Here is a 19,104-nt window from a genome sequence, read left to right as displayed (position 1 = left end):
GTGCACTGACATCGCACAGTACACGGGCCTCTAGAATTTCGCCACCATCGAAATTCGGCCGCCGCGGCCGGGATCGAACCCGCGTCTTTTGGGCCAGAGCCGAGAGCCGTAACCACTGAGCCACCGTGGCAGTGCGGTATCTACCTTATTCATAGGAAAATATGCGCGATTTCATTACATTTTCCACACTTAGCCAAACGGCTACGCAACGCTCTCACACGCGGCGAGAGCTCCTGAATAAAATAACACGGCTTCGGACCTCAGAATTAGTGAAAGCTGGATCAGCTGCTCATATCTATTCAAGCTTTGATAAATTAAGCGAAATGATGTTTTTATGCACCAGGTTGCATAAACCATGACAAAATTTCTTTTCTGTTGGCACTGCAACTCAGTTGAGCTCACAGCGATAATTTGTTAATAAACTGGCGCGGCGACAAGAAAGCCCTGTTTGTGGAAAGGGGGGGGGGGGGCTGTTTGGCCGGCTGGCAGGAAGCAATAAGAGTGCATGGGAATTGGAACTGCATGCTAGCCGCACACCTAATGCTTGATATTGAACAAAAAGTTTCTTTGCGGTGGAGCACCAAGATACAAGCACGAGCGCGCCGGCACAATTAACCTGAATGTCAAACTAAATGTCATTAAAACGCGTCCATGTTATAGCTTTGATAACGTAAATACTTCCTGCAACACAGCCACGCAGCGGAAGTATGCTCAACAATGTTTTTCTAGCGCCCGAAGCGCGGCTATATGCAGGCGTGGCCGCGGAACTGCCGCAGCCGCGCAGTCCCCAAAGAAACGCCCGCACCGCGGCGCGCCAGTCGGTGCAAAATGGCCGCGCCCGTGAGAGGCTCAAAATTCTGGTCTATACTTAGCTTGCCTGATATATACCCACCGAAAGCGACGCACTATCTAGCCCGGTGAGGCCTTTTTTTGAGCAAGGACTGTGGGCTGCCAAATTATCGCAGTAGTACCCTACTGATTGCGTTCGAATCTGCGGCTAATCGAGAACGGAATTGCTAGTTGCAACTTTCGTCAGGCATAGGTCAGGAGTCGAACTGTTAACCAAAAGATACATGGGCGTCTAAGGAGCCGGTCGGTCTTGCCAGTCGGGGTCCTTTCCGCTGGCGTATTCGGGCCCAAAAGTACCCAAGGCGCTTTTGCTGGCATAATGCTACCACGTTCTCACACGGAAATGTTCAAATGACATCTGAGTCGAATGTCATTCGAGAATTGGAATGACATTCGGAATCGACGGACTCCCGCGGTGCTACACGACACTTTCCAAACGCATTCGAAAGCCTCATCAGCTCGTTTTTGGTGTACAGCGACGGCGACGGCGGCGGTCACACTAGTCCGACAACGGCAGTATAAATCACGCTCAACAACAGCATGTGATTATAGTGAAATATCTAGTTTACTATAATATAATTGCAGAGGGACATGTTTTTTAGGCCAACGACACCGACGAATGCGGTCGGCGGACGGTAAGCCTTGTCGGCGGCTGAGCGAGAGCACGGTGATGAGGTGGCGGTGTGAATATGCTCGCGCTTCTAAATGAGCGAAACGAACGGCTATATTTCACGAGCACACACTTGAACACTCACCAGCGATAAGCGCTTGCTAAATCAATTTCAGTCGACGACGGCTCTCTTTCCTTCAGCGACGACTATTCCCAGCGAGTCCGCAGGGTTGGATCAGTGATTACGGCGGTTGTGAAGAGCGAATCACAAGCTTTAGCGAATGCAAATGGTCACCAGGTGTAGTTTTGGCAACAGTGACCTGAATCAACTATTGTTTACATCGCAGGGCAAATGAACGGGAAACGATGAACGGGAAACGCCGGTGTGACCCAGACTGCCGAGCCGTGCTTTACGGCCAGCAGCAGTCGTCGCCGTCGCTAGCTTGTGGATAACAAGTTAGGCCGTTTCAGTTAAAGCGAACAGTCGCCAAACATACTTCTGGATAAAGTAGTTTTAAAAAAGTACTGGTCACGTCGGAGAAACCCGGGACAAGAAGCGAGAAGCGCCGATCCTGCGCGATGACAACAACCCGGCTGCCAAGTGTTCCTCAGGCGTGCGATCGCATCATCGCTTCCCACCTATTGTCGCACTGCGTAAACAAGCACGAGTACAACCAGTAAAAAAGAAACCAGATTTTTTAATAGAACTAAAGCGCAGATTGCGTTTTATGTTATGAAAAGAGCACTAGCTGTTCTTACGCAGCTATGTAAACAACAGTATGAGTGCAGTCGTCCTCATCCGCGCACTCCTGGGGAAATTTCATGCTGACGCGGTTAATATTCATTGGCGTAATATATCTTCAAGCACTCCCTTAGACAGAACACGTGTAGCAGCGTTAGATGACATTCGGTTGGAAGGCATTCGAAGCGCCCGTGTAGCAGGGGTATAAGTGGTGATCACCCTCCTGCTAGAGGTTACCATAAACGAAAGGATGGCAAGAAAGGGACAGTTTTCACTCTTCGCTGAAACGTCATTTCGAGCCCTAGATTGTTCCACGGTAGCTTGAAGTGTAATGCAAACATGTTTACGCGGACTACGCGTTTGTTAGAATTTAAGTATACTTCAGGCGGATTGATTGCGTATTTACAAAAGTACACTTTAAAAACATGGCCAACACCAAAATGCGATTTCCCGAAACTTGATTTCGAGCATTAGATTGTTCAACGACAGCTTGTAGTGCGCTGCAAACATGCTGATGCGGACTGCCAATTTGCTAGAATTTCAGTGTTCTTTGGACGATTTAATTGCGTATTTACAGAAGTACACTCTAAATACATTGACAACACGCAAATGCCATACCCGAAACGCGATTTCGAGCACTCGACTGTTCAACGGCAGCTAGAAGTGTGGTGCAAATACGTTTGAAAAAACTGCCCGTTTGTTAGAATTGAAGTATACTTCGGATGAATTAATTTCATATTTACGAAAGTAGACTTTTAATACATTGACAAGATGCTAAAACTGCATAGATATACGCTTACAAGGACTGCCCGTTTTTTAGAATTGAAGCATACTTTGGATGAATTAATTTCATATTTCCGAAAATACACTTTTAATACACTGACAAGATGCTAAAACTGCATACATATTTTTTCACGTATTTGGAAATTACTCGAAGTATGCTTTAAGCCAGCTATTTTTGGCACATTTTAAAAATATATTTCCAATACCAAGCATGAAATTTCAGGAACGTATTTCCTACATATTTTTAGTGCATTTACGAATACAAAATATGTTTAAAATGCAATTTAAATAGCCCACCGTATATTCCAAACGCATTAGTTTTTGCTAAGGGTAGGTACGGTACCCAGCCCTGCTCGACTTTACAGGCCCCTCGCGAGTCGGAAATAATTGTTTTCGAAGTGGGATGCGATGCAGCCAACGCAATGGCGACCTCCTCCGCGTGCGTTATGTCACGGGCTCGGAAGGTAAGGCCGTTCACCGTTTTGGATTGGTGTGTCCGCTCGTTCTTTATCCTCGTCCCTTCGTGCTGGTCTACGACGTCTCATTGCGATCACATCAGCGCTTCGAATTGCCTTCGAATCCGCGTTACTGCGAAGTCCACGTCGGATGGGTACGGTTATTCGAGCATCACACTTTTTGCATGAGCTGCGCGAATATCAGTGCACCGTCAAAGGCAGTGCAGGCCTATCGCACTTGCTTCAAGAATTGGTATGTTCAAATCTGGTTTTAACGTGCCAAACCTGCCCATGAGGCTACGAGGGACGCTGCGCTCTCGATAGGAAGGCTCAGTGGTGCGCTAGTTGGTACAGCATCGTGGAAATAACACACCGGTGAAATACGACAACAATAGAGGCATTATTTGCTAGGAAACGATGAGTTCGGGTAACTTCCGACCAGGCGGAGTTCGTCCCCTCGCATAGTGCAGCATACGGGCGTCTTTTGCATATTGCGTCCATCCGAGTACAGACTCCACAACCGGGACTAGATCCCACGACCTTAGACTCAGTAGCCAAAGCCAATTGAGCAGACGCAGCAGGAAAATGAGTGGTTTCCTTGTCCTCCGCATGATTTTGTTGCACATCCCGGACCGAATGAAGAAATGCGTGGTGTGAATGAGATAAAGGCGAAGTAAATAGCACAGGCATGCTGCTACTTTCCAAGGAACTGCTGTTTCGGCGGACAAATTTCATTAAAAGAAAAACAAGTACGCGAGAAAGAAAACTGCAGAAGTGAAATGGAGTTGCCGCCTTCCAAGGACACACTGCGTTTCACTTTTGCGGGCGGATCAGCACTGCACCGAACTCTTCCGACGTCTGAGCACGTGCGCTGGGCAGTGTTCGACGACGACAGTTTCGCAGAGCCGCTTCGTGCCAGGAAGCGGCCGTTTAAGCTCTGGGCCGCCAGTTTTATTCATGCGCTTTCCACAAGGCCGGCACTGCCGCTAGGCTTCGGGGAGGCGGTGCGGGATTAGTGCTTTAATTTGTCAGGCGCCACTCGAGCTTTCACGCAACGTGAAGCAGGACGATGGCGAACTTCCTCGCACAAGCGCTCGCTGAGCGCTGCCGCACCGCAGAGTTTCAAGAGGAAAACTTAATCCGGCCGGTATTCTCTGTAAGCACCACTCGCAATCCTCTCCGCCCTAATTTCAACTGCCGGGAAAGCTCGCGCCGCTCAAGCCAGGCAGCGGAGCCTAGCGTTTTATTTTCTCGCTTTCTTTTCAGTGCCAGCCCGGGGCGTCGTTTGTCTGATCGCTTCCACGCAGGAGACCGCATTTACGAGATGGTTTTCAGCTTATATAGCAACGGCGTAGCGCGCAAACGACTACAGTCCAAGCTCCGCGCCAGGCCTCATTCACTGCGGTATCTTGAAAATAACAATGACAATAAAAAGCATGTTTATTCGCAGATTACCAAAACAAAACAAAACAAATGCAATACCGAGAATGTATACGCGGAAAACGTTCTGGGCGCTTGACGAATGCCGAGCAGTGCTACACATTTGGCAGAGCAGCACTGACAACTTCATCGTCAAGATAAGTACTAAAACTTTCCCCGCTAGCGAACTAAATGTTCGCAAGCACAAATTACTAAGCAAACGGAGACCGTATTAACAGCTAAGCGCAGGACGCTCCTCGGGAAGCAAACGATGCATGTAACGAATGCATTCTCTCTTTGAAATCTTTCCATCCGGGGCCCTTAGAAGCGTTAGATAGGCAGCACGGCTGCGCAAAAGCTGACGCAGGGCACAGGCGAGGTCCATCGTGCAGGGGAAAAATATAAACTATGTATATATATATATATATATATATATATATATATATATATATAAATATATATATATATATATATATATATATATATATGAGAGAGAAGCCAACAGCCACAGAAACCAAGAAAGAGGAGGATTTTTAATCAATTAATCTTTTGTGGTGTTGAACAATTTAGAATGATACAGAATATATTATAGCTTAAAGTTAAAGCTAATTGAATAGAAAAGCAGATCCCAACGGCAGCATGTGGTTGTTTTTTTCTTCTGCTTTTCTAATCAATTAAATTTAAGCGATAACATATTCAGTAATATTCTAAAATTGATCAACACCACAAAATAAATAAATAAATTAAAGATCCTTGTGTCCCTTGGTTTCTGTGGCTGTTGGCTTCTGTCATACTTATAACGAGGCCCTCATTCCCCTTCCCTTGTTTGATATATATATATATATATATATATATATATATATATATATATATATATATATATCCAGAACAATATGCAAAGATGACACCTACTTTTCTCATCTTTTCACACTTACACCTCGCCAATCTTCATACGAAATCAGAAGCTGTGGCTCGTATGAAACCACACAAATCCGAACCAACTATGGTTTCATGATGCTCGGGTCTATCTTGCCTCGGTTTCTAAACACATCTTTGTCTGGTGAACTTAGTACCATGTCACTGTCTTCAGTTCGCGACCTGTATATCTAACTGCAGCACTGTTAACTAAAACGTTATTTTTGCTGGAAAGCGCCATACTCAAAATGCTGTTCGTGATAGTATAATAATGTACTTTCTAATTTTTCTATTTCTACAGTAGCAACTGGTATTCTCAATATATGACGCGTTCGTCTGTATGCTGCTGTCATGCCGAGTTATTTTGTACCGAGTGTTGTTTCAATTTTCGACCCCTGGATGCTCATACGTCAGTCAATGTCTATGTATTTTTCCGTGCATCATGTGCTGCTGCCCGCATTCAGGGGTGGCGAGGCTTGTCAAGCAATGGTGGAACACTCTTTTTTTCTCGCCATCCCCAGTTTTTTGTATTGCGCGAAAAACTTGAATAAATAAAAAAATAAAATAAATAAAGCAGTCCGATGGAGCGCTGAATTTGGGACGGCCGCCTTTGCTCCCGTTGTCTTCACGACTCCGAACATACATTTGAAGTTCGCCGCTTTTCACCTGCTGCTGCTCACTGAACCAGAGGCACTGGTCGTCAGTGAAAACGCGTAGGAAATTGTGCACAGAAATCTGTCGAAACGCACTGTGCAGCGCAACTGGAGCCGACGCGCGAGTTTTGGTCATTGCTGCAACACAGCGGCGTATAGTACGCGCGCAAATCGGTGGTGCACGGCGCCATGGGGTTGCGTATACGTCTCAGCTGCCAAGGCGGCCGGTGCGCTCTTTCTGTGTGGTTTTTTTTGACGTCCATACGAGAATGGACTCTCGACTGGCAAAAAAAGAAAAAAGACACAGAAGTTTCCAGAGCGGCCGCTATCGTCCTTCTCTGCAAAAGGAGATAACCGACTCGAGAAGCTTCTCTGCGTCAAGCCAGACGTGTTTCCTGCACAAAATGTTTTGAAATCTTTATGCCCGAGAAAAACCTGACGGTCAAGTTGTCTAACGAGGCATGTTCACTGGGATTGTTTAGTCTCTGAACAGAAAAAAAAAAACAACAAATCATGCCCTTCAAGACGCAAGTAGCCACCCCTCTGCCGTTTCTCATGACGCGAATTCTTAGAAAAATACGCGCGGCCGCATGTGATCCTATGATCTCATCTTGAGCTTCGCGCGAGCTGTACAAATGCGCGGTTGCAAACGGCAGGTGCGTTTCAACTTATGCAGAACATTAAGTAGCACTAGCAAAAATGATTTCGAATTCTATGCTCCGTTTCATACACAGCAGGCAACGCTTCCAAAACTAGCGCGCCTGTTCGCGCGGGCTAAGTTCGCCCGCAAAACGTAGTTAGTTTCATGGCCATCACGTACCGACTGCGCCTTCTCATTCTCTCTCGCCATACCTTTCTCCTTCCACTGTAATCATTCTCTGGTCGGGGATTTTTCCACTCTCCCCATACCTTCCTCGATCCTTCCACGGTAACCACCATCCGGACGGTTACCGTTGTGACCATCCTATGGTTATGCCTTCCTACGCCATCGCCACAAAGCCTCCTTTCATGACAACCCTCCTCGTCCTTCCAGGATAGTTACAACCTCCGGGAGGTTTCCATGGCAACAGCCGACCGGTTGCGCCTTCTCACGTTCTCGCCGTACCTTCCTCCTTCTAGGGTAACCACCCAACGGTTACGCACGTCTCCGCACACGCGATACCTTCCTTCATGCACGGTAACCATGCCCTTATAAAAATGGTCTATAGACAGTCTATAGACTTCTTATTGACTCTATTGACTTCCTATAGATATTGCTTTTTGTCTATTCATAGCCTATAGACTGTCTACGGACAAAAGTGTACTAAAAGTGTATGGCCATAAATCTATAGATTGTCTATAGAATGTCTATGGAATTTGTATTGCCTATAGACTGTTCTCTAGGATTTGTCTATAGACAGTCTATAGACTGTCTAAAACTTTTTTGCAAGGGCAGCATCCGAGTGGTTCTCATGGCAAAGCACCAACCAAATACGCAAACGACGACAGACAACGACATCCTACTACGACGCGAAGCCGAGAAACGAGTTTTTAACAGCTGCCGCTGAAAAAGTCTCGCCCTGCGGATGGTCGTCTACGCAGTGCTCCGCTTCGAGCGTTAGTAAGTCTCTCAGTGTTGCCGAGAGTTAAGCTGCATTGCCTACTACGAGAGACTGAATGCTGTACAGGCTAGGACACAGGCCGTCAGATCCTGACAAGAAAAACAGAGTTCATGCAAAAAAAAAGGAAAGAATGAAATGTAAGTTACCTCTGCCCAACACGAGTGGGAACTTATAAGGCGTTTTTGGGCAAGAAAACGATCAAAAATATAATCCTTGATGCGGGAAACGCAGCAGAATAGCACAATTCACGACGGTTTGCCGCCACCGTCGCGCAGGAAGTACTGAAAACCAAAGACTAAACTGCGCCACTTAGAAACGCAATGCGGGAATTACGGACCGTTCAAATTCAGCGGGAGTGAAACGCCTTTTTTTTTTTCGTGCCGTGATGCGCAGCCTTCGCTGCGTTCACTTAAAATGCATTTTTTACAGCGCGCTCATAAAAGGGCCCACAGGGCGTCATTTGGAGACTGTTTTATAACTGCAGCCAGTTCATAGTACGGTGCACCATGGCGGCGCATGCCACGTAACACAAAAAGCACACCACCTGACAGCAGGTGGAGGCTCGCGGAAGGACTCACATGGTTACACTCCGGAAGGCAGCTCGTTCGAGGGCCCCACCATTCGGCTCTGCTTCTCCGAAAAGGACTGCTTCGTTCGAAAGTTATTCGCGAAATAAGCACTGCGCAGATGCCGGGGACTGCCGAAGCAGTTTCAGGATTTCATCACTTAAACTGTAAAGAACAAAAGTACGCCACCTGTACTGGCTTCACATGGTTCGTGCCAAAAACTGGAACGAATTATGGTCGCCAAATGCCTTGCTATACTCTTGCGTGCTCATTAAATAAGGCATCTATATTGTTGTAACCGTAGGTACCGTCGGCACTTCGTGTCACGGAATTTGTACTCATGATCTGTATTTTTTTTCCGGCGTGCACACTTGCCGTAGACTGTATAACATTCTGGTGCTGCTGTCAAGTTATTGTAGGGTGCGTCGACCTCTGTCAAGCCTTCCCTCTGGCTTTTTGTCGGCGCACCCAACATCCTCAAGATGTTGAATAAAATTGTATTGAATTGAATTGATTAAGCGCTCCTTTGAGCAGAAGTTAAACCATCGAATGCGTGGCATCCTGGTTCGATACACGCACGAATGTCGTATGCAAATGATAAAGAACATAGCAGACTGCAGGCTCAACAGACTGCACCGTACCACGCAACGCACACATTCCTTTCTTTTTTCACCCACGATGGGCTCACATAGCGCCCTCAAGACGGGCCCAAATTTTTCAAAATCAACGCGTTTACGCTCACATTGAAAGCGCCATTCCCGCTCTGACCCTTGGCGTCTCCACTCACGCACTCGGTGAGAAGGAACCGCGAAAGGCCCCCTTACAGAAAAATTTTAGACAGTCTAAAGAGTCTCTATAGACTTCTGTCTATAAAGTCTATAGATTGTCTATAGACAAATCCTAGAGAACAGTCTATGGGCAATACAAATGCTATAGACAGTCTATAGGCGATCTATAGATTTATGGCCAAACACTTTTAGTGGACTTTTGTCTATGGACAGCCTGTAGACTATGAATAGAGAAAAAGCAATATCTATAGGAAGTCAATAGAGTCAATAAGAAGTCTATAGACTGCCTATAGACCATTTTTATAAGCTTCTTCAGGGACCCTCGATTTAATTCCTCAGGAAATAAATTCCCAGCGAAGTAAGGTTGACGTGCAGGGAAATTTCAGACTGCCCTAAAAACGCCACTGTGACAGCGTGATGTCAATGACACTAAAAAAATTTAAATGGGAAAATTCCGCTTTTTGCACGAGGAAAGAAGGCCTGTCCGCGGATGAGAAATACAGCCATTGCAGCGCTAAAGCGAAAGCATTTATGGGTCATCGACACGAAAACCCGGCGCCTCCAAAAAAGTGGCGGCGTTACAAAACTCGGAATTGGTGGAAACAGTGTTACGTCATCAAGCACGGGAAAAAATGAAACGCTGAACAGCAATATCCAGTACTGGCACTTACACCCTGCACGAACTATAAAGGAACAGAACAGAATAGAATTGGGATGTTTTCGGATAACTCGCACGTAAGTTCATTAAGTGCCCCCAACAATTTTTATTTACTCATTCACTTATGAGTACCTTAGACCTTGCACGAGGGCCGTCACAGCAGAGGAACTGTCAGAAAACAGAAACCGAATGTGCGCTATTGACAGCGTAGAGTTAAAAAATATTGTGAATAACAGGAATCCATGAAAGCAACAAATAACCCGCGACGGTGGCTCAGTGGTTAGAGCGCGCGGCTACTGAGCCGGAGTTGCGGGTTCTAACCCAGCCCCCCCGGCCGCGTTTAGGAGGAGGCGACACGCAAAAGGTGCCCGTGTGTTGTGCGATGTCAGTGCACGTTAAAGATCCCCAGGTGGCCGAAATTATTCCGGAGACCTCCACTACGGCACCTATTTCTCTCTTTCTTCTTTCACTCCCACCTTCCTCCCTTCCCTTAATGCGCGGTTCAGGTGTCCGCCGAGATATGGGAGACAGGTACTGCGCCATTTCTTTTCCTCAAGAAAAAAATCGATTTTCAACACATAGGCACCAGAAGCACGATCAGTGCTCATCTCCCTCTTTGCGTCTAGTGTGACTCCAGTAAATGTTCAAAACATTTCGCGCCGCTGCAGCGCCGCTCGAGTGACCATTACACAAATGAATACGAGTACAAGAATGGAAAAGGTTATAGAACCCATCTATTCGTGTTTTATAAGGCTGTATTGCGGCGCTATGGTCCAAACGTGTCGTGTTTTGGAGGGGGAATGAATATGCCGTTATTCGTTTATTTTTATTCGAAGGTAACTATTTGAAACAAAAACTTTCATCGCTGTTTTTCTCGCCGTGTTTATAATAGTTCCAGACCACTTAATTTCGGCTTGCCATAATTCGAACAGGCAAAACACACTGCATTACTCTGCAGTTTTTCGAGTTTATCTCGCAGGTGTGCATTGATGAGGTCTGCGAATGCAACAGGAATGGCCGTTTACAAGGGAGGCGAAAGCACGAAAGAGAACGCGGCGAATGCGAAACCTGCCTTCTGGCCATTACGCAGGCTGTGTACAGTCAGCACTCGCGTCAGCTTGGTCGCTCAGCTCATTCCCGCACTCTGTCCCCCTCTTTCAAGCTAGAGAAAGCTGCCCGATTTATTAGAGTAGTGTCACGTGGTAGCTGCAGATTGAGCAAATGCGCCCCCGGCACGAGTGCGCAGTTGCGGCTTTGAAGAGCATAAACAACTTTGTCAATAAAGTGCATCTTGTTATTACTATAACGATTGTATTTTTCTCGGCTTCTATGTCATGAAATTCCGTGATGGACGAGAGGGTACTGACGTCATCAGCACCACCAAGTTTTACAATCTAAGGACCACCAAAATTTGGAAGTTGACTCACGCCACAAAATGGATTGATGTGGATTAGTGGGTTGGTTAGCATAATCCACGATGATGATTCAATGGTAGGTACTTTAACATTATAGAAGTTGATGGCTCATGCATACCATATAAGATCAGTGGAACCAGTTCCAAACGGAGTTATTATAGAAAACAACAACCGCAAAAAAGACGGGACAGAGACAGGCGACAACGTAGGGCGGTGTTAGGCGCCTGTGATGTTGAAACCGCCATGTGCTGTCGCCTGCGCCTGTCCCGTCTATTTTTGCTGCTTTTGTTCTTTATTATGTTCTTTATTATTTATTTATTGTGTTGTCATCACTCCGTCTACGTCATTGTCCTTGTGGTGCCACAGCAGAGAAAGTATAAGTTATTTACTATGTCCGACCAACTGGCCTGCCGTTATGCCTTCCAATCGGAGTTCTGGCGGGAAACTTGCGAGAACAACATTAGACACTACCGGAGACAACACTGCATGCAATCTAAATACTATACCATTTCAACCTTTAAGAAGATGGTTAAGAAAGTCCCCAACGCTTTAGAGGGCCAACGTAGTACGGCATACCGATCAAAGAGTGAAGTGAAAAAGACGGAGCGAACGAGAACGCCGATGCGGTTTGCTCAGGCACACGCCCTCAGAGCCAGACGGTCGTGGAAGCTGTTGCGCGCGCAGACGAATCCCGAGCGGGTACGTCCCTTTTCCGGGGCGCGCTGTATACGACGGCGACAAATCGATTCCAGCTACGGCAAAGGCGTGGCAGACGGAAGGATCCCGAACTTCGGGGGGGGGGGGGGGGGGGGGGGGAGATGCTGAATGCACAGTCCACTGTTCGTTCACACAGAGTCCTTCCAAGCTAAACAAGAGTGCCTTTGAACGGTGCCTGTACGAAGTGTTGGCGAGCCGTGTTTAAGCAACGTGCACGTTTAATACGCAAGTGCTACACTGCAAGAAATAAGCTACACGTTAAAGCACAGTCAAAGCAGTACAGTAGAGGACGCTGTCTAAGCAAGGCTTTAGTTGAGATGCAGGAATTACGAGACGGGAGAACGATGCGCTCATTTCAACCCAGCCAACTTCCGAACCCTTTCGTGGCTCGGTTGCCGAAAAGCCAAGCGCCAGCAGCAAGCCAGGGGCGATCAAATTATTGCTTATAAGAAATGAAAGGCGCGGTAACTGTCTCATTTCTTGTTAGACACCTCAACAACGCCGTGAGTGAAAGGAGGAAGGTTCGAATGGAAGAGAAGGAGAGAGAGGTACCGTAGTGGAGCACTGCGGAATAATTTCGACCACCTGAGGACCTTTCACGTGCGCCGACATCTCAAGGCACACGAGTGCCTTTTGTGTTTCGCCTCCATCGAAACGCGGCCGATGAAATCAGTCCGTTATGCTAGCGAATACATGTGACGTAGTACAAGCGCTTGCGGAGGAAAGGAGTCTGGGTTTCTTGTCATCAGAGCCGCCACGCAGAGTGAGAGCGGCAGAAAAAACGAGCAGCGTACGCACCATTCTGCCGGACACAGCGGTGGATACAGCCGGCGGAGGCATTTAATTATCGCGCAACTGCAGCAGCCAAAGAAGCAGCATCGGAGACAACACCGGGATCAGGAGAAACAGGTTAAGGTCGACGCTGGGACGGCAAGAGAGAACCTCGGTGACGGTGACGCACGTAGGGCGAAGACCAAAAAGAGAAGGAAGCTTAGTGCGTGCCATTCCGCGGTCATTAGCCCCCTAAAGAAAAGGAGTCCTCAACCAGAAGTGTAATTACTCAGGGTGGAACAGAATCTGCGCCAGCAACGAAAAGTGAATTGAGATGGAATGGCCGTGTGCGATCTTTACGGCGTAGAATAACATACCGACCACAGAGAGCGAAAGCCGCAGGCAGCGCTTCCATGCACACCCTCTCCACACTATTACTAACCGTGGTGGCGGCCATTTTGGTTACGCCTCCTGATAGGCGAGACAAAATACAGGCGGTACAAATGTGGCCGTGTCCTCCGATCGAGTGATTCTTACCAGTACCTTGACGGCCACTGTGAACAGCATTTCTGCTAGGTTTTTATGATCACGCGGTGCTTAAAAGAGCAAAGACTTCAAACACATTTCACCACTTTTCGGAGGAGCGAGTGGTTGATCGCTGTGTCTCTTGATTGCATAAATGAAGCATTCTGGGCAGCGTATACCATGACGACGCCGCGTGGGGGCTAGGCGAACTTCCTCTCGACCGCGGTTGACCAAACCACCTTGCTGATTTAGGGAAGCGCCGCTGCTGGCTAGTCTCTCTGAAGCCAGCACAGGTCTCCAAAGCTGTGGCGAAGGCGTCGTGGGCGCCAAGAGACAAATGTACAGGGCGAAAACCGCGACGAAAAGCGCCTCTAGGCAGCCACACGCCGCTCATTAGACGCGCCATTCATTCTCAACTGGGATGCCACGCAACCGATACGGGCTAGGCGAGGCGTGGTTCAATGTAGTCCAGGATTAGCTGGACCGGAACCCGACGATATTAAAGACCCTTCCTACTTTGCTTCTCCTGCATAGGCCATTAATACTTTGTTGTAGTTGTAGCTACACTGCAGCCGCATAGCAGTAGTCACGGGCAGAGAAAACAAGGAGTCGGACCATATAGCGAACCAATAGCTCCGGCCGTATTCAGATCTCACTAGACGCCTATAGGCACAAAGGTCGTTCATGCGCTACTGCAGAATCTGTACGAGGCGACCTTCCATGGATGAAATTAAGCTGAAGAACGCGGGGACGTCAGTTGTTTTAGGCAGAGCAGTGACATTGAAGAAACCGCTCATATAAAGACTCACATCGGTACGTTTCAGGTATATATAAAGACATAATTATAGTCTAGGCAAATGATTAACAATCTGGAAAGCGTTTTCAACCGCAAGCCAAAGACAACCCGATTCGTCTACGAACCGTCTACGTCAAGAAAATAATGTAACCCCCTCCCTTTTACTATTACTGCCAAGAGCTCTGTGACTCGCGTTGGCCGTCTTCCTTGCCATTTTCCGAGGATGCTTAAAAATGAACGTTCAATAAAAAGCACATGTTTCCCTTACCCCACGTTCCCTTTTTATAAGGCGCTGGTGATTGGCCCTGCGCTCCATCGTTCAGCGCAGTAAAGCAGCTTACATAATCAGCTCAGGCGAACAGAATCTCGCGTACACGGGCAGCCTCCGCGTCGGCATTTCGATGGCTACTCGGAATCGCCTAGACGGTTCACCTCAGAATCCCTCATTTACCACCGTCGGTAGCTTACCGGCACTGCCATGTGGAATACACGAAGCCGGCTTGAATGGCTTTGCCATTGCAGGCATAGCCTAGCAGCCCTTTGTGTAGAGAAGAGAGCCGTTAATAAACGCTGCTGTGCCGACAGTAACCGCGTATAACCGCCGACTGTCATCGCAGATCGCACAAAGCGACTGCCCATCCGAAAAAGGTGCGTGTCCAGCTTAGTTAAAGGCCAAGAGTAGCAGGTAAGAAGCCTTTGAACCATGCCTTCCGTGTCTAAGCGCCTCCCTGGGGACATTAATCGATGGGCGATAACGCAAAGCAACGACGGCAGGTTGTAGCTCACGCGACGCCCGAAACGAACGGCCGCGTCTTATTTACGCCCCTCCTCGGGCCATCGCGTGACCTCGATATCACGATGCTCGTCCGCGCGACGAATTACCACGGGCTGCATTTCACGCCAGCATGCTCTCGCGACGTGGGGCGGAGAACGCATTCGCCCCGGTGCACACGGATGGTTCGACACAGATCGGCCGGAGTGGGCGAGAGCAAAGGTCGCTAGAAGAGCCGCGTAGAGCAGGGGTGAGCCGAGAGCCGTACTCGAGATTGGGCATGTTCCACGCGCTCTGTGCGACCCCACTTTTTCTGCCTGCTGCAATCAGCGCTCCGAAGGGGACGACAGTTATTAATGAACTACTCCATCATACTCACGCCAAGCCCACGGAGATGATATGCGGGTGATTAAGTACGGCGGCGCGGAATCAGATGCCGTCTGTCAGCGAACACTTGGCGCATGTTGCGTCCAAGATTACGAGGACGGAGACGCATGCTTCGTCGCTTCTCGGTTGCGCACGCCGCCGCAACGCTCTGGCGCCCTGGAGCGGCCGAATCATTGTTTGGAACGCGGGGGTTTCTTGCGCCAACCTTTTGACATTTGCTCCAGTAGTGGGGGGCGGCGAGCGAGCGAGACGGTGCCCCGAAGGGACGACGCATGCACACACTTCCGCCCTCGTGGAAAAGCGGCAGGCACACGCGGCGTGCAGCAGCAAAGCAGGCGCAGCTTTTTTCGACCCGGCTGGTGCGGTGCCAAGAAAGAAGGGTCGCCTCTCGCACCACGCACTCACACGGCGATGTGGTAGAGCGCGGCCCTCCATCCGCGGGGCCTCTCGAGGAAGTTGTGCACGAGGAGCTGGTGCCGGCGGCGGCGCGCGTCGCGCCCGGGCTGCCGCGTCGACAGCAGGCGCTCGGGCAGCAGCGACCGGGGGGGTGCCTCTCCGCTGCTGCTGCCAGTCGGTGGCGGCGGGGCGCCCAGCTCGGGGTCCGGCCGGCGGCGAGGCGCCCACCGGCTGCCGGCCATAGGGACTCGCCCGCCGCCGCGACGCCACCGCCGCCGCCCGGCGCTATGCACGCGCCCCGCCGCGGGGGCCACGGCCGCGGGCGAGCGCAGCGCCTCCCCGACGCGCGGGCCTTTCGAGCCTTTCTTTCCCCGCTCCTACTCCTCCTCCTACGAACTTTCCTTTTCAACTTTCAAGAGGGCGGCCCGTTTCAAGAGCTGCACCTACTATGATCACAGTTGGTATCGTGGCTGGAGAGCTTACACAAAGGAAGATACAAGCACGGAGAAAACATATTTACACTTGACTGACTCGTAGTTCTACGTGACGAAACCTGCCCTCGGTCCTGCCGAAACAGCTGGTTTTAAACCCTATGTCCCCACCCTCGGTGGGGAGAATAACAAACCAGGTAACTGCACAAAAATCCACCCCATAAATTATTGGGGAAAGGAAAACATCACCAATCAACAATTCGGAAAGGATAACACAACCAATCAATGATTGGGGAAAGAAGGTAACTCATCGCGACACCGTAAACATAAGTACACTTTCTACCATCACGATTTCGGATAATTATGCTTTCCTGCTGCGACGTTCGCGAACCCTCTCACTTTCCCAACGTCCGGTTGACCCAAGTTCGAGGAAAGTCACTTCAACCCATCTGTTCCTAATCGTCGCTCCTCATGCCTGCAGATAGCGTGGTAACATCCTGTTGACCGCGCTTCAAGCTGTCAACGCACGCTGCTGTAGACATGGGACAAAAGCCACGCACTGTGACGCGGATACCGCCTCACCGCAAGCACGTGCACACAGGATGCGACCTAATGAATCCGTCCTTGGGGGGAGTTTGACCTTTCCCGTAATACTCCGCTATCCGGCGCTCCCTTACCCTGCTGGGTAGCGAGTGTGACACAGCCCCTTTTCTGCAGTTGTGCGGAGGGCACAAGAGAAAGAACGTAATGGGCGTTAGACTAACGCGAACCGGATGCGGCAAACAATGCACAGCACCGCGAACTTCACTATCACTGACCGTCACTTTTGCCGTGCCAGGCGGTGGCAACGAAAGAAAATCGGCAAGTGGGGTTGCCCATCCCGAAGGCGCTCACGTGCAGTTGATGACGGCGTCAAGGAGGGTTCCGGAGCAGAGGACGCAAGCGTCTTTGCATCTCACCTGGGTCGAAATGCAGCCGCCGAGTCGGGCTTCAGGAGGGCCAAGGAGCGTCGGAGAAATGACGTTCTAAACCTCGCCACAACAGCAGTTGCTGTCCTGCTATATTCAGTCCTCGCGCTATAATGCACTCAAGACGGGAGAAGGGGCAGCAGAAAGTTAGGCGGGCGGATGGGAGGGATCACAAAGTTTGTGGGAATAGGGTGGCCACAGTTGGCGCAGGACAGGGTTAATTGCAGAGCTATGGGAGAGGCCTTTCTTCTGCAGTGGGCGTAGAAAGGATGATTACGATGATGAAATGCCCTGTAAAGGGATTCACACGAGGGGTGGGCGCTTCTAGTTACAGATGAGTTGTTCAGCGACGTACTTGAAGTGGCCATGGTTACGATGGACGATCTTGCCAAAAACGAAGATGAGGCGAACTACGGCCTTGCCGTGGTTCAAGCGGCGGGAGTGGCGATGTGCCGGCAAATTAATATGCCTGCGAGATGACTCAGGATAGAATTTGCGGAAGAGGACAGGCGTGCGACTTTGTGTCGATATGCAAGGTTGGGGACGTTAGCTTGCGTTGTAAGTTGGGTAACTCTAAATGGATACGAGTGACCGAAAAAAATTAAACGTGTCGCATGGTTTCTAACTGATTCTAGTAAGTTAATGTGATTAGCTTGGTAGCGGTCCTGATAGCAGATGCAAACTCGAGTCTGGGTCGAACAAAGCTGCACCGTGTTAATAATCCTAAGGAAGGAGGGGTTAAGCGAAGGCGTAAACAGCCGGGGACACTGATAGCCTCATTGGTATTTTTTTTGTGTGTGAATGGTCCACGAAATATCAGCAGAGAAGTTAATTCCCAAGTACCTGTAAGTGGTTACGGAGGTTATTTCAGAGTTTATTTCAGAGTGTATTTCTTTCAAAGTGTATTTCGGTATTGGTTAATAATCCGTGCGATGAACGAGACGAATGATGATTTCTTAGTGTTTAAAGATATTAGCCACCATTTTTACATTCTCTCGATGTGACGTAGATCACAATGAAGAAAAAAACAAACATCGGGCATGCTTCCCCAGAGAGAGAGAGAGAGACTTTAACGAATAATGGAGAGGTATCCAGAGGTATCCTGAGAACCCTGGGAGAGCAGTACAGATGGTGAATAAATTGCGGTTCAAATGTGATTGCGTTTCCATAACTAGTGCTCGTCACCCTCATTACCGCTTGTTCAATCGTCATTAATTTTTGATTGCATATAGATAGATCTCAGAAATTGGCCGTGGTTTACAACCACACATCTCATTAACACATTTAACATATGTAAGGGAGTGCTGAGGGAGACACGATCTAGCCAATGCTATCCACCGCCTGTTTACAGGGTAAATGAAAAACGTGATAGTGGGCTCCTTAACTCTCGCGCAGGTACTATCGGGTACAAAAGTGGTATACTCCACGCGGCGGCAGCCGGGGCAACGGAAAACTGCGTTGCAACGCCATCTACAGGCGGCATTTAGTTTCGAGACAGCCAGTGCGTGACCTTTATTATCAGCAGGCACGTCGCTTGGCTCGTTTCATTGTTTCGTGCTCTAGCTCGCCGAAATGCCGCAGTTTTCCGTTGCTCCGGCTCCCGCCACGTGGAGTATGCCACTTTTGTCCCCGATAGTACGTGGCCGATTGTGCTCGAATCAGCGCTCGTAATATCTACCATGAAACTGCTAGTTGCAATTTGAGCAAGCCATGAATCGGCAGTCGAACCGTAAGCCGGCAACTGTACATGGGGGCCGTTCGCGAAGACTGCACCGTTTACCATGGGAACTGACACGCGAAACTCTGGATGTGCTAAGGGCGAAGACGCGTCCTTTGTGGCTTCAGCGTTCCTCCATGAAGCAATGAGATACGGTTCTCGAGAGGACG

At 49.0% G+C, this 19,104-nt stretch overlaps 1 protein-coding gene across 4 annotated transcripts in view; it reads right to left on the bottom strand.

The window, feature by feature from the left end:
• LOC149325131 (potassium voltage-gated channel subfamily KQT member 1-like) overlaps positions 1-19,104 on the bottom strand; it is a 469,319-nt gene that overhangs the window by 260,271 nt on the left and 189,944 nt on the right. For 2 of the 4 annotated variants that reach the window (XM_089563199.1, XM_089563200.1), the window contains exon 1: positions 15,828-16,075. The exons of the other annotated variants lie outside the window; for them this stretch is intronic. In XM_089563199.1, the coding sequence (XP_089419325.1) occupies positions 15,828-16,060 (233 nt within the window). In that variant the 5' untranslated portion in view covers positions 16,061-16,075. Of the gene's footprint in view, positions 1-15,827; positions 16,076-19,104 lie in introns of those variants that run through there. 4 annotated transcript variants of the gene reach the window in all.

The sequence above is a fragment of the Amblyomma mixtum genome, chromosome 10 (genome assembly GCF_055824585.1).
Source record: "Amblyomma mixtum isolate Tamu chromosome 10, ASM5582458v1, whole genome shotgun sequence".
In the NCBI taxonomy this organism is placed as follows: domain Eukaryota; kingdom Metazoa; phylum Arthropoda; class Arachnida; order Ixodida; family Ixodidae; genus Amblyomma; species Amblyomma mixtum.
Note: the sequence above shows the minus strand (reverse complement) of the source record. Positions and strands in the feature narration are given on the sequence as shown.